Source organism: Pseudomyrmex gracilis, unplaced genomic scaffold, assembly GCF_002006095.1.
Source record: "Pseudomyrmex gracilis isolate BER0280 unplaced genomic scaffold, ASM200609v1 scaffold_15, whole genome shotgun sequence".
In the NCBI taxonomy this organism is placed as follows: Eukaryota; Metazoa; Arthropoda; class Insecta; order Hymenoptera; family Formicidae; genus Pseudomyrmex; species Pseudomyrmex gracilis.
In genome coordinates, this window is record NW_018020599.1 from 384,807 (window position 1) to 404,369 (window position 19,563).

Here is a 19,563-nt window from a genome sequence, read left to right on the forward strand (position 1 = left end):
CTGCCGATACAATATAGACGATACACACGCACACACGCGGTGGTGATTCCGTCAGAATGGCATGCGTCGCAGGGCGAATTGCATCTGCAGCTGACGGCGCAGATTTACATTTGTCGCGTCCCCGCGCGTGATGTTTGTACTCATAATAAATTTTTGCGAGTATCGCTCGCGATATAGCCCGTCGCCGCTATCGCGGACGATTGTTCCGCGATTGTTCCGCATTTGACGGACTGGTCGTTGCATGTGGCAGTTCGACGGGCGCGTGCACTTTTGTGATCCACGAGCGAGAATCCATTCCGATTGATCTCGTGGCAGGTGCGGCCGCAATTATTCCTTCTTTATATGCGTCGCTTTTAATTCGTAGCGCGGATTCGACGCGCGGCGTTTGCCGCATGCGCGCGCTCATATAAATCCCCGATACGATCGGAGCAGTAATTTTGAAAGGAATATCTCAAATTGCGATGATATCTTGACATACTTCGCACAAATATTTGCGAATAAGAAGAATAATGTCTTGTTTTTTTTGTTTAGGTTTTTGTTTTTTGCGCAGTGAGTAAAAATGTTTTAAGTACTCGGCGACAAGTAATTTATAACGATGCAAAGTATAATGCGAAGAATCACGGAAAATCCTTCTTGACGCGTCGTAATAATCCATTCGAAAGGTCCGCGAAATATCGTCGCCATTAATCAGGCTCAACGCTCGTAAGTTGTGACCCGTAACGGCTTCGATATCCCATCGCTAGCAGCACTTCTTCGTTTTCGAGTCTCTGAGTTACCGGCAACGCCGCCTCGCAATTTCTCACGCGTTAAGACGAAAAAAAAAAAAAAAAAAAAAAAAAAAAAAGAAACGGAAAGATAATGACAGAACCTGTAAATCCTCGCGAAATTATCGGGCGGTTTCGTTTGGTTTAACGCCGCGTTTAACGAGCAACGTAATGCGAACTTGAAGAGAGCCGGAAATTCGTCGCGGATCGCGACTAACGTCTTACGGCGATGCGACTTTCAATAAGTTCTTTCACCGTTTTCATCCGAACGGGAAAAACCTCGGCAATGTGAATCTCTCCCCGCGATTTCTTTCTGCGAGAGAGAAAACGTAACGGCTTTTGCTCCTTTCACAGAGAAAGGGAACTACGATTTAATTCAATCTTCATAAAGTCGCCACGTTGAAGGCGCGGTTTATGATAATGGCGGCGGCCTCACGATTCTTTTCTCGACGGACGGATTATCTGACATAGCGAAATTTTTCTCCTAGAAAAAAAAAAATACGCCGTTTCCTATCTCCCGGATTTCTCGCATAATAAAAGTTTATTGCTGTTGTCGGTGATATCTATATTTGTTTTTTTGTCCACACAAATGTTGAAGCGCGAATTAATTACGATGTCACGTAATTAACTTGTGCACGCGCGTCTCCCGTCGGAAAACGTGGCTCCAACAAATACTACTATTCAAAAACTCCGACGCGAACTCGATGTAGGTCAAAACACACCACTTATATGTGAAGACTGGTGGTTGGCAGATTTGGCGCATTCCAGGACGCGCTTTTTTGAAAGTATAACGACGCAAATGCAACGACGTCTACGGTCACGACTCATCAAAGAAACGGCAATGCGGGAAAGAAGGAATAAAGAAGGAAAACGAGAACGCGCGTTCTCTGCACAGAGTCGTACTTACTTATAGGTCATAGCAAGCGACTTTTCGTGGATCGATAAAGATTGTTGATAAACGAAGGAAACCTTAAATAAAATTATCTTTGTATTTATTGACAAACAAAAACAAAACAAAAAAAAATACAATCTGCGACCGCGAAGTCCGAAGAGCTGAATTTCGCAAAAATATTGAACGGTTGTTTATGTGTCTTACGATATCATCGGTTTGCGCATACATGTGAACAGAAAAATAACAATCATCATTGCTTCGGGGCGGTGAGAAATCCGAATCCAGCCCTGCTGAAAATATTTTCCGCGTCTCTTGCGATTCTCCATCCTTTCTCTCTCTCTTTTTTGCACCGAATATCTCTCTCCTTCTTCTCCGTCGGGTTCATCCGGCACCCGTGGAGTTCTCTGCCTCGAATATGTTTTAAATATGAAACGTCACTGGAGAGCTCGCGGCAATGCAGGCCGCCGCAGCGAAACTCTCAGACCGTCGCGTCGCGATGCCTCTTCCAGTTCACGACCGGGAAAACACGGAGTCTAAACGATAGTTTGAATTGCTAAAGGCACTCGCGCGCGGGCTTGCTCGTCGAGCGAGCGCTGAAGCCATCTCTCTCATTATTATTCGGAATATAATAAGTCGGCTCTTGATACGGTCGCTGATTTTCTGACCGTCTCTGGCATTTGCATGCGATCTGAACGGCGTCAGATCCGTGGTTTTCATTACCTTTCTTATGTCACCTAGGAGAAAGGCTATCGAAAGAAATTTCCTGCATTTGTAATGAGGCTTTCGCACACCTCACGTGTTACGCAGAGAGACGCGCAGTTAGTATAATCACAGACTTTTTCCATCAAAATTTTTGAAGAAAAAAAATAATAATATTTGATATACGTTTTAGCAAAACCCAATTCCGTGCTTCTAATTCTGACAACTTAAGAATCGCGTTAAGAATGAATTGTTTTCGACCATTGGTATACCGCCACATCATATTTTCTCCGAAGAAAAGTGCCGGTCTTTCGCGAAGCGATTGCACATTACAAACTGACACGCTTTGTATACGTCCGACTTTATAATGGAATTAAAATAGCTACACGTTGCGGTCGCATATCGCGACGGTCGTCTTACGTTCCCGCTTGTGTGCGCGCAGTTCCAACGCGAAGAAAAGAAGGGCGCGGTCTTACGTATAGCCCGAACGTGCGGAATTAAAGAGTCGTTTCGTCGCGGTGTCTCGTTGCGTTGCTTCCGTCGCCGCGCCCGCTGCTAGTAACACTAGCTTCTCGGCGAAACGCTACAAGGCGCGTTACGAACAAACGAATGGCCCGACTCTCGAGGAAACAAAGAGTTTGTACGTGCGTTAAATATAATGGCTAGAGCTGCGCCAACGCCCGCGCAGCGCCGCGAGCGTTTAAAGTGCCTCCTCTTTTCTTCCGCGTTCCCCACCGCTACGCTGCCTGACAATTTTATCTCGTCGAGAAAGTCTCTTCGCGTCCTCTCCCATGAGTCTCGAGGGTGCAGAGAAGAGCGACTGCAATGGCTCGTGAAGAAATATTCTCTCGCCCTGCTCTCGGGCGCTCCCCTTCTTAATTAAAACACCGTCAGCCGGTCCGGCGCCTGCGGGCGAAATATGCCTCTAATTCCGATGCGACGTTACAAAGTCGACGGAGGCGGCTCCGCCCGTCGACTCGGATGACGGCAGGCATCGCGCGACGACTCTCGCTTGATTCCGCAACGACGACGGTCGGGAATTGCTCGTAGTGGAGATACGAAAGAGAGTAATCAGAAAGACCGTAGCGATCTCTCCCGCGCGACAAATGTATTCCTTCTTAAATGCCTCGCTCGTTAAACTGCTATATAATTACTACTTTGCGAAGATACCCGTGCGATTAAGTCATCCGTTACTTCCTCACTCTTTCGAGTAACATAATGCTTATAATTCAGAAAGTTTAGTGCCGCGTATAAATCCACAAGAAAAAACGCGATTCATTACAAAGATCGTAAAAAAATAAAGAAATTAATTCTATAAAAATGTAATTGAAGTTAAAATTTACCGTTATATATTTTTATAGTAGTAGTAAATTATATCTGGCGCGGATTAATTTTATCTCTATGAGTTTTGTAAAAATAATCAAAATATTTCTTTATACGATTACGCGTTTATATACGTTATATTATAGTTTCAAAGTGACGACCACGAAAAATAAGAGATTTTTTCGAGCCGTATCACAGTCTTTTGAAACCTTTTTCAAAGGATCATCGAGCAAAAAGTTGCGGCAGTCAAGATCAGAGCCGGCAGGATCCGACAGTTAGGAGCGCTCAAATTTTAGCTGATGAAAAGTTTTTATGAGATGGAGTAGGTAGTCGTATGCGGAGCGTAAGAGTCCATCGCACAACGTCCATCCAGCACTTGCTACAAATTGCTAGTAATATCTTGTGCGCGAGTTAAATTTTTTTTTTTTCATTTTCTTTTCTCGATATCGCCGCGAGAAAAAATGCGCGTTTTTTCACGACAAGATACTGCAAAAGGCGTTGCAGGAACAATTCGAGAGCTAGCAATCAGATCTCTTCTTTGTTGGAAAAAAATTTATATTTTGCGCTAAATATTTCAAAGAAACAAACTGCGTGCAAAACACGGTACAAAACAAAATAAACTTTTATGAAAATCTCGCAGCGTGTAACAGCTGCAAGTCTTTGATTATATGTATACTATATTTACTAAAATAAAAAATTACAATCGAGATGATTAATTATACTGTGATTCTACGTAGAAATTACCTTTTAAGTTTTTTAATTAATTAAATTTAATGTAATTTATTTTTAATTTAATATATTACTCGCATTTTTTCAGGCTCGTGTACCAAAAAAACAGTCTTGTCACACGTCAATAGATATTATACAACGAAATATTTCAGATGTCAATCAAAGGCTGCAATATTTTCACGACAGCAATTGCGAAAAAAAAAAACAGAATATGTGACGGATGACATTCTGTTTTATTATGAAGAAAAATACGCACAATTCTTGTTAGTGTAAAACTTGTATTGTGCAGGACAAATATATTGTGCTTGAAAAATGAGTATAAAAATTGCAGATACAGTGCAGTTATTCCTCAGAGCGAGAGGATGCACGCGCGTCGGGAGTTCAAGAACCCACTGTTACAGAAACTGCACTTCTCCCGCAAACAAAACAAAACATAATAGACACGGGCAATCCCATAAATCCTGAGCGCGAGCGATGCACTTCTATTTCTCACGGCGGTAACTCATTTTGAAAAATGCTGCGTAAGCCAACTCGAATCTTATAAAGCTGCGGCTGTATCTTTTCCGAACGTCTCTCGGTGTATCTGGAGTACTCGGAGGAGAGTGACCGCGAGTCCTAATCATTAGATACACCCGGGAAATCGTTCGTTTGCGAGAAGAGAAGAGAACGGAGATCGTTAGAGCATCGTCAGCACGCGGCGGCTAAAAACCCCAGGACAAAACAGCGGACGTGCATCGCGTCTCGTCTGCTTCGTTTTCTTGCCAGTAGATCCGGAAAATCGACGTCAGTCGCTCTTTCAACCGCGTTCGCGCGCTCAAACACTGCGTCGTACTTCTTCCTTGAACGCGAAGGATATGGTATCCCGAGCGCATCGCGAACGAACATCGTTGTAAAATAACGACCAACTATATATATACATATATATATATATATATATATATATATATATATATATATACAATGCAATCGAGAGTAACGAGACGCCGCATATAACGACTCAGCGGTTGTTCTTGACGAAAAGATCATTACGTGTCCGCGAGACGAGACGAGTCTCTGGCACAAAACGCGACGAGAGAAGAGATCGCGCGCAGTTTTCCTCTTTCACCTTCGCTCGCTTTGTCGTTATTTTCTCTGCTTGAATTTCGAAAAAATTGAAAGAGATCTCACATGTTCTGCGCTTGGCGCCGAGCTCGTGTTTCCACGCTGCGAACGAAAATAATGAAAATAGCAGCGAGCGAGATTCAAACATAGTACGATATCACTCGTGTTTTCGAAAACACCGTTTTGAAAATATTATTTGAAATTGAAGCGCATCGATTTATTGTTATATATATATAATATATATATATATATGTATGTGTATTCTTTATTATATGTGTATATTTATTATATATTCTTTCTTCATATATATATATATATAAAGAGAAAGAAAGAGAGAGAAAGTGTGCGTGTGAACGTGGTGTTACTTCAAAAATTAAGATTAAAATAAACTGAAGACGATGTTCTCTCGGATATACTGGATATTGTAGAAATGTAAGAATTTCTTGCTTTTATATTCAGCATATTCTCTTCCAACATATTTCCGCAAAATATTCTACGTAAAGAGTCGACACGGAATACACGGAAACACTTTTGGGAAATAACTCAGATTCACGGCGTTCTACTAGAGGAATTGAATTGAGAAGCAAAACACACAGCAAAGGTGGCGTTAAAAAGTTCTTTTAGACGACAGAGTGTTCATGTTTCAATGCAAAAAAAAATTCAGATTTATCTGATGAAAACGCGATTATGGAGCACAAAAGGTAACCGTAACGTAACAATGGTATGTTCGTCATAAACGAGCGCGCTCATACGAATGCACGCGGACATTGCGTAATTCGCACGCTGCAATTGTTATCTAGCGGCGACAAAGCGGCGCATTTAGCGCTAAGTGCGGCTGTTTGATTTTGAATTCCACTCGTATAACATTAGCACGTCACATTTAATCTTATTGCACAAATCTCGCACAAAATGTATCTTTTATTGTTAAACCGGTAGGTTCATTTATGAGTTTTATTCAATAGTTGTCACAAAGAGAAAGAGAGAGAGAGAGAGAGAGAGAGAGAGAGAGAGAGAGAGAGAGAGAGAGAAAGTGTGAGAAAACTCGACAAAATTATTCTTAAGAAATTACACAAGTACGAATACAAATAAAGTCAACTGCGCGTGCAGTACTTTAATGATTATTCGTGAGAGGCAGCAAAACAGCGAGCGACGTGCAGTCCGCCCATCCGCGAGCTTCCATTCGCTCGATTAATCGCACGCTCTGCCGCGAGTAATCGCGTCTTTTTCCACAGATCGCCGGCGATTTGCTCGCGGAAAAACTCGGCGTTCTGGAAATTGCGCGGCAAGTTTTCAGGTGTTTTTTGCCCGGTTTAATCCGAACTTTGCGATAAGGAGATTGCATTGAACGACCTCGTTATAAGTCACCGCTAGTAGAGTGGTCGGATACCTTTTACTACAGACGATTAAGGAGTAACTTCTTCGCTCGCCTTTCCTCGTGTGCACATGTGCACATTTTAATTCAATTTTCAAGCATGTGCTCGACAGTAGCGATACGAAATTCGATCGATAAACTTAAGAGGCGATGAAGACTTTTAAGTAAATTGTTCGTTAACTACTTTATTGTCAAACTTTACAGTGTTTCCACTGATAATCTTGTCGTTGTGTAAAATAAGATGATAAAGCACGACGTTTACAATAACATACATACGTATAAAATAATTTTCTATACAAATTTTGTAAATTATATTTTACACAAACCTATATTTCTTTTGTTACGAAATTGAGACAAACCTGTCATTTTCAAAACGATAGTTGATGCGATGACCTGCACAGATATCGACGATTTTTACAAAACGAAGTATCTGTAAATATGACAACATTCAGACTGCGTCGAAAAATATACGAGGGAATAGATTGGTTTGACAGGCAATACGTGTGGTCGTCGACCCTTTTGTTTCGAGATCGATACGCGGCTCTGCAGCATGTATGGCACGCACTACGTCAACCCGGTTGGCTCCCTTAATTTTATCTACAGAATTGGCATTTCTGGTCCAATGTTTGCTGGAGACGGATGCACGTCACGATAAGATCGCGCGATACTATGATGAAACGCTTGTCGCCTTATCCATCCATTTGCTTGCTCGTGCTCGTGACATTTCACAGCCAGCTGGTTTGTGCTAGTTATCAAGGTATGCGTTTTCTGTGTGCGATGTCAATTAATTTTCCCTTCAGTTTTTATTTATTTCTTTTTTTATGTTTTAATTAAAACGTCGTTGAGAGGATTAATTAATTTCTCTTCAGCTTTATTAATATTAAACAAAATTTTAAAAATTGCTTTTATTTAAAAAAATATATTAACAGGTTAGTTCGAGATTGACTCATTAATATTTTCCCTCTTTTCAAAGTACCAATATTAATGTAATTTATATATGTGGAAATATGATATATTCTCATACAATATGAATATACAGAAAGATATATTGTAGAGGGATATTTTTTTAAAAAGAATATGTATATATGCACAGATAATAAATATGTATGTATAAATTATATAATATTCAAACTGCATCAACAAATGCAATATATAAATCGCGTGAAAGCATCGCGCGAAGAAAATATGTACCACAAAAAATATGACCCTGTTATATTACACTACGTCTTTTGAGATATATTAGCCATTTTCGTAATTTCCCGCAAAAAAATTCCCCATGTCGATCCCTTTCAGAGCTTCTTTGCGCCCTATCAGCCTGTCCTATTTCGAGAAAGTCATTGCCATCTATCAGAGCAGAGCTTTCCTCTTGTCGAGCACAGCGTGCACGCGAGAGCTATTTTTCGCGGTTTCGCGGGCAGCAGAGAGAAGAGTAGGTGGGTTCGTGGTACGAGAAGATGACCCATTGTACATCACATCTCTATGCTACCCTTCCTTGCCTGCATTGCGGTTGTAGCCACAAATGCCGAAAACGAAAAACATGCTTTCTTTTCATTACGAGCTCGATTTAAGAGGATCCTTCCGCGCGCTGCAACATAACGACACGGCATGTTTTTAACCTCTCTCCCTCTCTCTCGTGACACTTTTTTCCTCCTCGAAATAACACGTTTTTCTTCAAAAAAAAAAATTCTTACATCAAGAACGAGAAAACAATTTGTCGAAGAAAAACAAATACGTCCGCTCCTTGCTATAAATCAAAACCGCTGTGATCGAGGAGTTGTTAATTAAATTTCCTAAAGTCCGGAACGAGGCAAGTAATTTTTTTAAAGGGAAAGTGCTGGTGTGTGTGCGACTGACATCCCTCTGTGATATAGCACTGCCAAGCGAGAAAACTGCTGCGCTTATACCGCGAAATGATGATCCATTGTACGTGCTTGCCATGACTTCGTTCTATTCTTTCTTTCTCTCTCTCTCGGTTCTTTCTCTGTTTTATCTCGTACCGCAGCGGCGTACGAGAGACGAAATTGATATCTGATATCGAGAGACTCTAGCCCGTTTAACATTTTCACCTACATGGGAAGAACTGCTCTTCCCGTATCTTCGCGACGAAACGTTATCCGAGAAGATGAAAGCGGAAAGAGACCACCCCCGTTGCGTTTTTAAAAATATTCTCAATTCCCCTTCTTCTCTGCAATCATATCTGAATTCACGTTCGATCTCATACAACACATCCCCCGTTGGAGCGTATCTCGGTACGTCGATCAATTCTGTTTGTCGAAGCTTTTCACTTTCGCGAAGCGAAGTTTATTCCGCATTTTTACGCCGGCGTAAAACTCAAAATTCACGTATATTTCTACTATTGCTACACGTATATTGCTACGTATATTTCGATCGCTGTTTAATTGCGCGCGTAGGGTTTTGATATATTAATCGAGTCGTGTATGTGAAGCCTTAAATTTGAATAGCTATTTCATGATGTTATTTGAATAGATATTACGCGCGGCATTGTGTTGCCATTATGCAACGTCGGGGTTTAAATAATGAGAAACTGCCAATGACAAAATATCACACGCGCGTTCGGGCGTGATTATTATTTAGAAACATTTCTCTGGTGTATTAAATTTCCATTCGAATTTCTCTTGAAAATGGAAATACGCGTAACAACATCATACAGAGTAAAGCGTGTAATACGCGCCGCCGATAAGTGAAACATACACTCGGAAATTTGAACGTAATATACAAACAAATGTTTATTATTGTGAATTCGTAATTTTAGATAAATCGAAACCCAATAAAATTCTCTCGAAAGTAAATATTAAATATATACTGCGGTCAGAGTGGCAAAATGATCACTAAGGCCTCTTGTCAACTCAACATATTGTGGTAAAATTATATTAATAATTGTAACATTGTGCTCTCTGTGATTTTCAACACGTGTTTCAATCTGTTTGCCAAAGATTTTCAATTGTCTGTTACACTCTGATTCATGTTCATATTGCGAGACAAACAAATATACTTTTAAGAAAAGATCATAACGCGATCTTGACGTTAATCTCTCACTTTTCAAGGGCGTTACACACGCGCCGCTTATTTGCCAGACGAGCACGAACTCGTGATACCGCGAAAGGTCAGATCGGACGGGAGTTTCGTGTCTCATCAGATACCTCATCACTACGAGCGTTCCTTTTATCGAAATCGGACGACGTCAGAACCCGCGGTTCACTATCGCCTGCATATCGATCACGAGGAGCATCACATCGAACTCTACCCAAATCATCGACTCCTCGGGCCAGGAGCGATAATCGAGAAACGTCGAGAATCGCAGGACTTTTTGAGTAATATGCAACTGAAACGATTGCGGGACACGCAATGTCACTACCGTGCCCGCGTGCGTAAACAGTCGGAGAACAGCGCGCTGTCCACCTGTTATGGACTCGTTAGTTGAATGTTATCTCATTTAATTGATCACGAAGTAGTATGCTAACGACTGTAATGTGTTCGTGACTTGAACTCCTTTCGTAGCACTTCTACATGAATTATTTAAATCCAGAGTGGAATTTTTTACTGAGAATTTAAAAAGAAATCGCATTCATCTTCTTCGCGATCTTAATATTTTCTTCTTCAGGTCGGATACATTAAAACAAAACGCGCTTGGTACATGATCGAGCCGATAGCGCGACATGATTTCACCAAAGAAGCGAGACATCCGCATATCGTGTATAAAAGAAGCCCGGACGAATTTCAAAGCGTCGCCATGCAGGATCTCTGCAACGTCGTCGGCAATACGTCCAGGATCATTGCCAAGCGTGCTTTGAATTCACGGAAGAGAGTGCTCGCAAAATCAAACGAGAGCAAAACGTACACGGTGGAGCTGCTGGTGGTGTTGGACAAGTCTTTGCTGAATTATCACAGAGAATCCGACGTCGAAAATTATGTTCTAACGCTCTTCAACATGGCAAGTTGGAAGTTTTAATTTTCAAACAATTTTTATATAAATTTAATTAAATGAAAATTTTTTTAAGATAATCTTCTCGTCAGGCAGGAGGATTGTTTCACGACGTCAGTTTAGGCGTTCACGTGCAGTTGGCTATAGTGAGGATTGTAAGATTGGAGGTGGAAGAAAATGAGGTGAAACAATTGATAAAAATTTTCAACAATTTAAATAAAACTATTTATTCCAGAGATATAGTATAAAATAAATTTAATTTTCTCTTGTACTTGAACAAAAAAATCATAGAAAAATTTAAATAGTTTCTTGTGATTTTTATTAAATTCAATCCTGTGATATTTTGCCAAATAGATGAATTTGTCAATAAATCGGAACGCGGAAACAACGTTAAGACACTTCCAAGAATGGCAGCGCACCATGAATCCTGGCGACGATTCTCACCCGAATCACCACGACTGCGCGATTCTGCTTAGCAGGTACGCGACACAGCCAATTCTTGAAATTCAATCTAATTTCGAGATTCCCTTGACAACCGATGATTTGTCAGGTTGAATATCTGCGTCTCGAGGAACCTCTGTGGTTTCACCGGCACGTCGACGATCGCTGGTACGTGCGATCCTTTGAGAGGCGCAGCCATTGTGAGAGACGCCGGTCTGCCAACCGGTTATCACATAGCTCATCAGATAGGCCACACGTAAGCGTGTAATTAATTTCATCCGCTCCGACCTGATTAGACGCGGCGGAAAAAAAAAAATTTCGAGTAATTACAGCGCGCTGTAAAGCCCCGCGTAAATGTCCGGCGAAATGTTCTGCCCGTGTATGTACAAGTATATCATTGTTAGTCGACATCGTTAATCTTCTACGGTGTATCGGAGCAACAAAACTAATTTTATATTATTAACGCAGTACAATATCTTTTTTTAATCCGCGTATATTTAGCATAGATGGATGCGTCGAACCGTCACGGTAAACGTCGATGTTTCATATACCCTCGATTCAAAGAAGGGAATATTCTAGAAACCGATATATTTTCTCTCTCGTCTCGATAACCATTCCGCTCGATTCGGTTGCGCCATCGACTGATCTCTTTTTTGCAGCCGACACGAGGGAAAAAAATTCGAAATAAATTCCTAAAGACCGTTTCTTTGCCCGAGAGTGGAAATAATGGTATGCCGTAGCGTCGTCGTAAATAAGTCACGGTCGAGGGCGTTGTTTAATGTATGAAGCGGCTTCCCCGTCGTCGTTTTACCTCCGAGATGCCTTTTAAGAGCCGAGTCCGGACGCGATGCGCGTGCCCCAATAAATATTCCACTCCGAAAAGCCGATTTTCTTTTTCTCATTACCAGCCTGGGTATGTCCCACGACGTTGAGCGGGAGAACGGCTGCCACGGCATAGTTTATCACGGGAACGGATACGTGGAGACCACCGTTATGCATCCGGGCGACATGTACGTCACGAAAAAATGGTCCGAGTGCTCCAGGCGCTACTTGCGCTCGTACATCGAGTGAGCTTAATGCTTGTTGCTTTCTGTCGCTGGCGACTTTATTAAAGTCCGCCGGCAGCAAAGCTGCTTTCCTCATCTACTCCGAGCGCGCTCGCTAGGAGATGCACAACGTGTCTGATCTACGATCGTAAATTTCAAATTAAATTAGAACAGCGCCTTCTTGTTTCACGGAGCTTGACGATGATACGCGATATGAAAAGCTAAACGATAACGAAAAGTTAATTTCTTTTTTATCGCTTGAATTTTTCGAAGTAACAGAATTTCTTGAGAAATCTGATTTTCGTGAATCTTGCATCAAGATAACAGTTCAATTAATCTAAAAATATTTTTAAATCGCTTGAGTAGATGAAGAGTTGTCTCAGCTTTGTGTAACAAATACAACGACTATTCGAACTAATAAGATTGCAGATGAGTCACGTGTTATTTTAGGCAGGGATTGGCGTTCTGTTTAAAGGACGAGCCGCGGGATCATCATTTCCCCGCAGCGCAGATGTTGCCGGGCGTAATGTATGATGGTGACGATCAATGCCGTTTGCGATATCGACAGGACGCTCGGCAATGCGAGATGGGAATTGTAAGTTAAGTGTAGATTAAGGACACGAAAAGTACCGTCTTTCCACTTTTTTTTTTATAGCAAAAAGCGCCGAGCGCGATTGCGGACGCCGTTAACGAGTCCGATAACGAGCGCGTTATCATATCGGCGGCTCGCGGACGCAGGTCGCCCGTAAAGAGGCACCATCTGCCGTTGGCATCTACAAGCTGATGCCTTTGCGGCCTACCTTATCCGTTTAGGAAAATACGCTCGCGCGCGCGGTGTCAGATAAGACACGGCCCGAGGAGTCGCGATATCGCGTCGAGATATCGCGATCCGCACGCACCTAACTAACAACCAACTAAAGCGGGACGATCTCGCGTTTTGCGATTTTCAGACCTGTGAAACTCTCAGGTGCGCCATACCGGGTAGAGGTTGCGTGTCTGGTAGGAAACCGCCCGCGGAGGGCACGCCGTGCGGCGAGAAGAGGGTAAATTATCGCTTATGAATAAAGAGCGGGAAGTAAGGCACGAAGAATGATCTACGACGTGTCCGGCGTTAGAATTGCGCGAACGACTCGTCGGTTCCTTCGTCAATTCTTTTCACGATACGGAACACGGAAAATGTAAAATGTTTGAGTTGCTTTTTCTTCGCACTTCGTAACAAACTCTTCAGTTTTTCAGACTGCTATTTTGATATTTAAAAGAAACTTTTCTCTTCTTGCATGTAAAACATTTATTTTAAGTTAAGTTCGTTTAAAGTTTGAATCTCACTCTTTGTTTCGCGCAAGAGGTAGTCATAAATCGCTCGAAATCCTTTAGAATTTATGATATAGTTATAAAAAAAAAGCTCTTGTATGTTCTTGCACACACATTTATAGCTTCATTATTTCAATTCGTCGTCGCTCGTAAAGCTTTTTAGTGTAACTGATGAATAAGTCCTTACTCGCCTTCGAGAGCCTTAAAAGCGTATCAGAACGTAGATTCGAAGAAAAATTACATATTGATCAATTAATCAAGGTTCTCTCGAAGACCTTTCACCGTGAGGCCATTACGTCGGAGCGGTTTAAGTATCTCATGAAAGAGATACGGGGCGGGGAGTGTATAACAGAAAGCTAAAAAAGCTATCTGAATCCGCCATCGACCGTGAGTCACCGCGCCCTTTTAGAATTAAAACCAGTTTCAGCCTTCAGTCAGGTTTTATTGGCCCTTGAGGCAACAAAGTATAGCTTGAAAATTGCGAGCGGATACGCATTCAAAGCCTCATCCGACTGACATCGCGCAAATGCCCGTAAATTCTTTTACAATAATGCTTTCGCGAGTGTTTGCACAAAAAATTTCGCGGACTCTGTGCAACATTACGTCTGTTAGTTTCTGGTTTAATAATCAAAGCTTCTTACAGAGAACTGCACTTTAAAAAAGATCTGACTCTGAAATCAAAGAGTACGTCTCTAAAAACGCTTCTCATTACTGAACATACAATCTTGGATAATTCGACGATATTTCCGTCAAAAGAAAATCGGCTTCCGTAATTTGCTGAAAGAATATGATAAAAGGAATATTGTACAAAATAATATATATATATATATATCTCTGACCATAAAATCTCGGGCATAAAAATTCGCATGTCTTGCTAAGTGAAATCCGTTTGAAGTCGAGTCACGAATATTTCGGAAATCGAAACGAGGCAAGTCGGTCGAAAATGTTTTTTGCGGTTGTTCAAGCATGCGCGGCTACGTGACGTTATAAAAAGGGATTCGGTTGGAAAACGCGGCAAAACGTGATAGATTGTCGATTCGCGCGTGACGCTGTAATGGTCGGGCGACGCGAACGGTGTCCAAATATCAGACATCGGCGAACTATCAGATTTGAGTGACAATGTTAATAATGGGTCGCGCCCCGTGAGCGTCGAAGCGCTTAGACGGGACTCATTAGCGTCGACCGACCGGTCGCTTCGGGATGTCGGTGAGTCGAGTAACAACCATTGAGAAATAAAACCCGTCGTGAATCCGACCGGTGAATAATCTCTAATTTGCACGAGCAAACCCTGAAGTAGACACGCGCGCGTCGCAAATTGGGCCGCCACGTCGAACTGGTTCTCTCTTTGTGTATAAACACATTTCAATCGTGATAGATATGTTGAGTCTCAAAAACAGAAATTTTCGTCGAACAAATATCGATTTGAGTACTTTTCGCGCAGAACAAAATTGCGCACGATTCGTTTGAAATAACTCAAAGAGGAATGTTCGAGACATATATGTGTGTATATAATTTAAATAATTCGCCATGAAAAGGGGAACGAAATTTCGTTCGATAAAATTTAGCGAGCACAATTGAACGATGCGCTGGGTATTGAAAAGCTTACAAAATTGAAATTGCTACGATAACGCGGACTATGAAAATAAATTGATCTATCTATGTGCATAAAAATTGAGTTTGTTTGTCGTGGCACTTCGCAAAGCCGATGCAATTATCGGCAAAAATAAAATAGACAAATAGATGCGCAATTGTAATCCGCGTAGCGAAGAGCAATTATCGCATCGCTGGTCGAAGGCAAATTCGATGCGTTCGGGTGTTATCGAGCGTCCGTGCTACTAATGCGGATGTTCTAAATGGAAAAGCGCGGTAGCTGAATTCAAGTATCTGTTTCAACAAAACGAGAAAATTTATTCACACGAAGTTTTGTAAAATAATAAAAAGAGACAGACAAAAAGAGAGAGAGAGAGAGAGAGACAGAAAAAGGGATTGAACGGATATTGCATTAATTTCAGTATTTTTGGAAACGTCTACATACATTTGGCATCAGATGGCCCGTGAAAGTATTAATATTATCATTGCAAGAGCAGCGTTCTCGCGGATAATCATTATTCACGCATATATCACGCTAAATAAAGTGTGATTACGGCTGACACGCATTATACGATTATTGTTTAAGTACGAGATAATTAACGTGAGGACGAGACGAAAGGATCGAATATTATTCCGGCCAATTGGCAAGTTAAATAGCTGCAACTGCGCCCGAGAGACTGCACAAGAGACTCAATAATTATTCGTGTCTGAGAATAGCGTTAGTGATTCTAATGGAACAAGACGAAGGAGTCTCCGAAGCGCGCGAGAATATCTCTCGCACGGCATAATAAATTTTCACGTCACCCTTCCGAGAGACGTGCATCATTTAGTTCGGTGCATAATGCACTTCTCCAGGACATCCTCCGTGCCTTCTTCGGTTCTCGGCATAAGTCACTCCCGCGAGTACGTCGGAGTTAACGACTGTTACAGTGGTGTTACCAGATGAAGTGCCTGATGGTAGGAGAACGACCCGGAGTCACAGACGGCGGCTGGAGCGCCTGGTCGTCCTGGAGCAGATGTTCCCGTACCTGCGGCTCCGGCGTGGCGTACGCCGTAAGAAAATGCGATCAGCCAACCCCATCCGGAGGTGGCTCTTACTGCGTCGGCGACAGAAAGCGTTACAAAATCTGCGCGACTAACGTTAGTCTCGACGTGCGCTCGGCACGAAAATGACAATTTGAAGCTTGCAAGAAATAAAACATTTTGTTTTTCAAATACATATAAAACGCGATATTAATTATTTTTTTTACGCAGCCCTGCGAAATCGGCGCGCCATCGTTTCGCGACGTTCAGTGCGCCGAATTTAACGACTGGGTGTTCCCGGAGGACGGGAAAGTTCATCGCTGGATGGCGTACAATCTGCCGGAAGGTAAGATTACGAGAAATCTTCGAAACTCCCGTGTCGATTACATCGCGATTTATCTGTCCCAGACTTGAGAAAATCCGAAAATCCCTGCGCCCTTTACTGCACAAACGAAGCTAATCTGGTGACCTCGTTGAGACCGGAAGTGGTAGACGGCACCACGTGCTATAGAGGTATTCGCGACATTTGCATCGGTGGTGTGTGCAGGGAGATACCTTGTGATCTAGATATGGAATCCGCCGCCGTCGAAGACGTTTGCGGTATCTGCAGAGGCAACGGCACGTCGTGCACGCTGAAGCAAGGAACTGCGTCGTTTACGGACGAACCACGTAAGAAAAGAACATTTCGGCGCTAGAATATAAAATACATACATGTTCACTTGTGAATACTATAATTTTGCTTTGATTTCGAATATCACAATGTGCAAAATATCCAAAACAATGACTTTCACAATAATTACTATAAAAAAGGTCACTTCTTATAATTTGTTGAAAAATATTTTTTGATATTTAAAAGAAACTTCAAAGAATAGTTAAAAAAAACGGTTGCTCTTTCTACCGATTTTTTCCACTAGAAATTTCAAGTTTCTGTCGGTCTCTCTCTCTCTCTTTCTCTCTTTCTCTCTTTCTCTTGAATTCTTTATAATAATTTTCTCGGTACGTCGCTTGCTATTCCACGTCAAGCGGGTTTCGCGACTTGACAAAAATGCCGATGAACTTCAGCGTCGCGACACGATGAATAGAGAAGCACGGGAGGGGGATGAAAGGAGAGAGGGAGAGAGAGAGACGAAGACTTTCGCGAATTAAAATTCCGCGAGAGCAGAAGAAATAAGGCTCGCGTTCACGGCCTTGCTCTCCCGGTGGAATCTCGAGCGCAGCGATGCTTTGAGGATCGCGACAGCCAGATAAATCTTTCTGCAGTGCGCGACGCGACGTTGCGCCCCGAAATTGGAATCTCGACGAGTAATACCGCGGAGCTAGCTTTTCGCAATAATCTCCCAAGCGAATTTTCGCGTTAAGGGCTCAAGAAGATAACGGACGTGCCGGCTGGCTCCAGGAATATCCGCGTCGAGGAAACGGAACCGACCAAATCGAGGATCGTGGTGCGCACGAAAAACACGAGAACCGCGTTGATCGATGGGTATAAAAAGAAAAGATAAATAAAAATTTCTCTCTTATTTTTCCAACGTTCACTCTTACATGACGTAACGTTTCCTGAGAAAAACGACACCGCTTATCTTCGTTTGATCGAATGTCTTGATGCAACATCTGATCTCCTTGCCTCTTCTTACTTGAACTTGTCTTTGATCGATCTTGCCGAGCTTATGACACATCGTTGCGTAGATACTAGTACGGCGGGATACCGATCTTACTCTGCAATTAACGACGTGATCATTTCAGTAACCGTCTAGGAATGTTCGACGTGCCGGGATCCAAGGCGTGGCTGGGAATGATAAGACCGAGGCAGGAAGCTTTGAATATACCAGGACCCGTCACCGAGGACTTGATTATATTGGTAAACATAATGAATGCACTTCTAATTAGTTGCTCTTCTCGGCGAATCGATAACGTATCTCCGAGCAGGGTGTTCAAACTCAAACACGCATTATCGGCGGGAAGAAACGCACTTAACTTGAACCGAAAAAAACATTCTGTATAATAATCAGTTGTAATCTTCGCGCAAAAACGCGAGTTTCGAAGCGAATATTTTTTGCAAATGTGTCTTTTAATCTTCGTTTAAAACACGACGCGGTGAAATTTATAACGCTCTTGCGACCAGAAATCACTCTTTCATTTTTTAAGCGCGATATTAGTTTTTCTTAGTTTTATGTTAGGGTAGAGCAAGCTGAGGTTCGATATTAAACCAAAATTGAGTTTCATCTTTTCATATTTTTCTTGACGCCCGGTTAATTTGACAGGTCTTACCGAAGGAGAACGTCACGTTGAAATACTCGTTAGGATTGAAGCAACGAACTCCCCGCAAACCCGTGTTCTCTTGGGGCTTTATCGACTGGGATAGATGTTCGGCAGGTTGCGGACCGGGAGAACAGATATCGAAACCACGTTGCATCGAGAAAATCGGCGGATTGGTGGACGATAAGTTTTGCAGAAATATCACGAAACCAGACGCAAAGGTCAGGCCGTGCAATCAAGCCCCCTGCGTGCCGAGGTGAGTTTCACGTCTGGGCAATCTTATTTTTGGAACCTTTGAAATATTTATGAACTTATTAATTCATGTGAGATAAACAGAAAAGTTACGTAACTACGGGATCTTCAATATCATAAAGATAAAACGCGAGAAATCAACTAAATAACATTATGAATGAGTTACGTCATACTTGTTGGCAATAGCGATAACATTTACACAAACATTGCTTTCGTATCACCGTCGTATTTCGTCGGCCGTATCCACGCGTCGTCGGGCAGAATCGCGTTTATCTTAAGAAACTAACGAATGAACACGACGCCGCGCGATAATCGTCGCCAACCCGTCGCCGACTAATTAAGATCTTGCTTGTTATCGTCGCGCGCGATTCCAGGTGGATCATTGGCGACTGGCAAGGCTGCACACCGTGCACGCCAGGTTGCAAGAGAAGGCGCGCTGTCAAATGTATACGACCCGTCGGCCGTGGCGAGCAGGATGTCGACGTGATCGAGGACAGCTACTGCCAAGGACCGAAGCCGAGGGAGACGGAGTTCTGCGAGGCCAGCCGACGAAGACGAGAGGACAGAAGTGCCGCCGACGGCAAACACGGACTCTTCGCTGCTCGATCGAATGTGCTAACGCGACAAAACGACTTCATTAAGACCGTTCGAAGATCCGCCGAGACGAGTTTAAGCGACGATGACTCCGTAGGAAATCCGCATCCGGACAATATCTCTTTGCCAGCGGGACAAGCTGAAAATCCACCCGGGTTGTCATGTCCGATCGAAAACGAACACGTCAATACGCTTTTGAAGAAAACGGATTTAATTCCATTTAATAATTC

At 42.5% G+C, this 19,563-nt stretch overlaps 1 protein-coding gene across 1 annotated transcript; it reads left to right on the plus strand.

Annotated features, from left to right (window-relative positions):
- Positions 1 to 7,454: 7,454 nt before the first annotated feature.
- On the plus strand, positions 7,455 to 18,747 carry LOC109864004 (A disintegrin and metalloproteinase with thrombospondin motifs 7-like). Its single transcript, XM_020444769.1, has 15 exons — positions 7,455 to 7,637; positions 9,946 to 10,313; positions 10,503 to 10,811; positions 10,916 to 11,005; positions 11,178 to 11,302; positions 11,374 to 11,520; positions 12,173 to 12,331; positions 12,761 to 12,905; positions 13,261 to 13,353; positions 16,142 to 16,351; positions 16,466 to 16,580; positions 16,643 to 16,903; positions 17,594 to 17,714; positions 17,975 to 18,089; positions 18,493 to 18,747. Exons 1-15 carry the CDS (start codon positions 7,520 to 7,522, stop codon positions 18,745 to 18,747), a joined length of 2,631 nt encoding a protein of 876 aa, XP_020300358.1. The 5' UTR covers positions 7,455 to 7,519.
- The last annotated feature ends 816 nt before the right edge of the window (positions 18,748 to 19,563 follow it).

What these genes read in the sequence shown, in the direction of transcription:
- LOC109864004 (XM_020444769.1), top strand. Translation starts at nt 7,520, where the DNA reads ATGCACGTCACGATAAGATCGCGCGATACTATGATGAAACGCTTGTCG. An exon ending in AATCCGACGTCGAAAATTAT is followed by an intron (nt 10,812 to 10,915) that starts GTTCTAACGCTC and finishes TCTTCTCGTCAG; the next exon opens with GCAGGAGGATTGTTTCACGA. An exon ending in CGCCGTGCGGCGAGAAGAGG is followed by an intron (nt 13,354 to 16,141) that starts GTAAATTATCGC and finishes CGACTGTTACAG; the next exon opens with TGGTGTTACCAGATGAAGTG.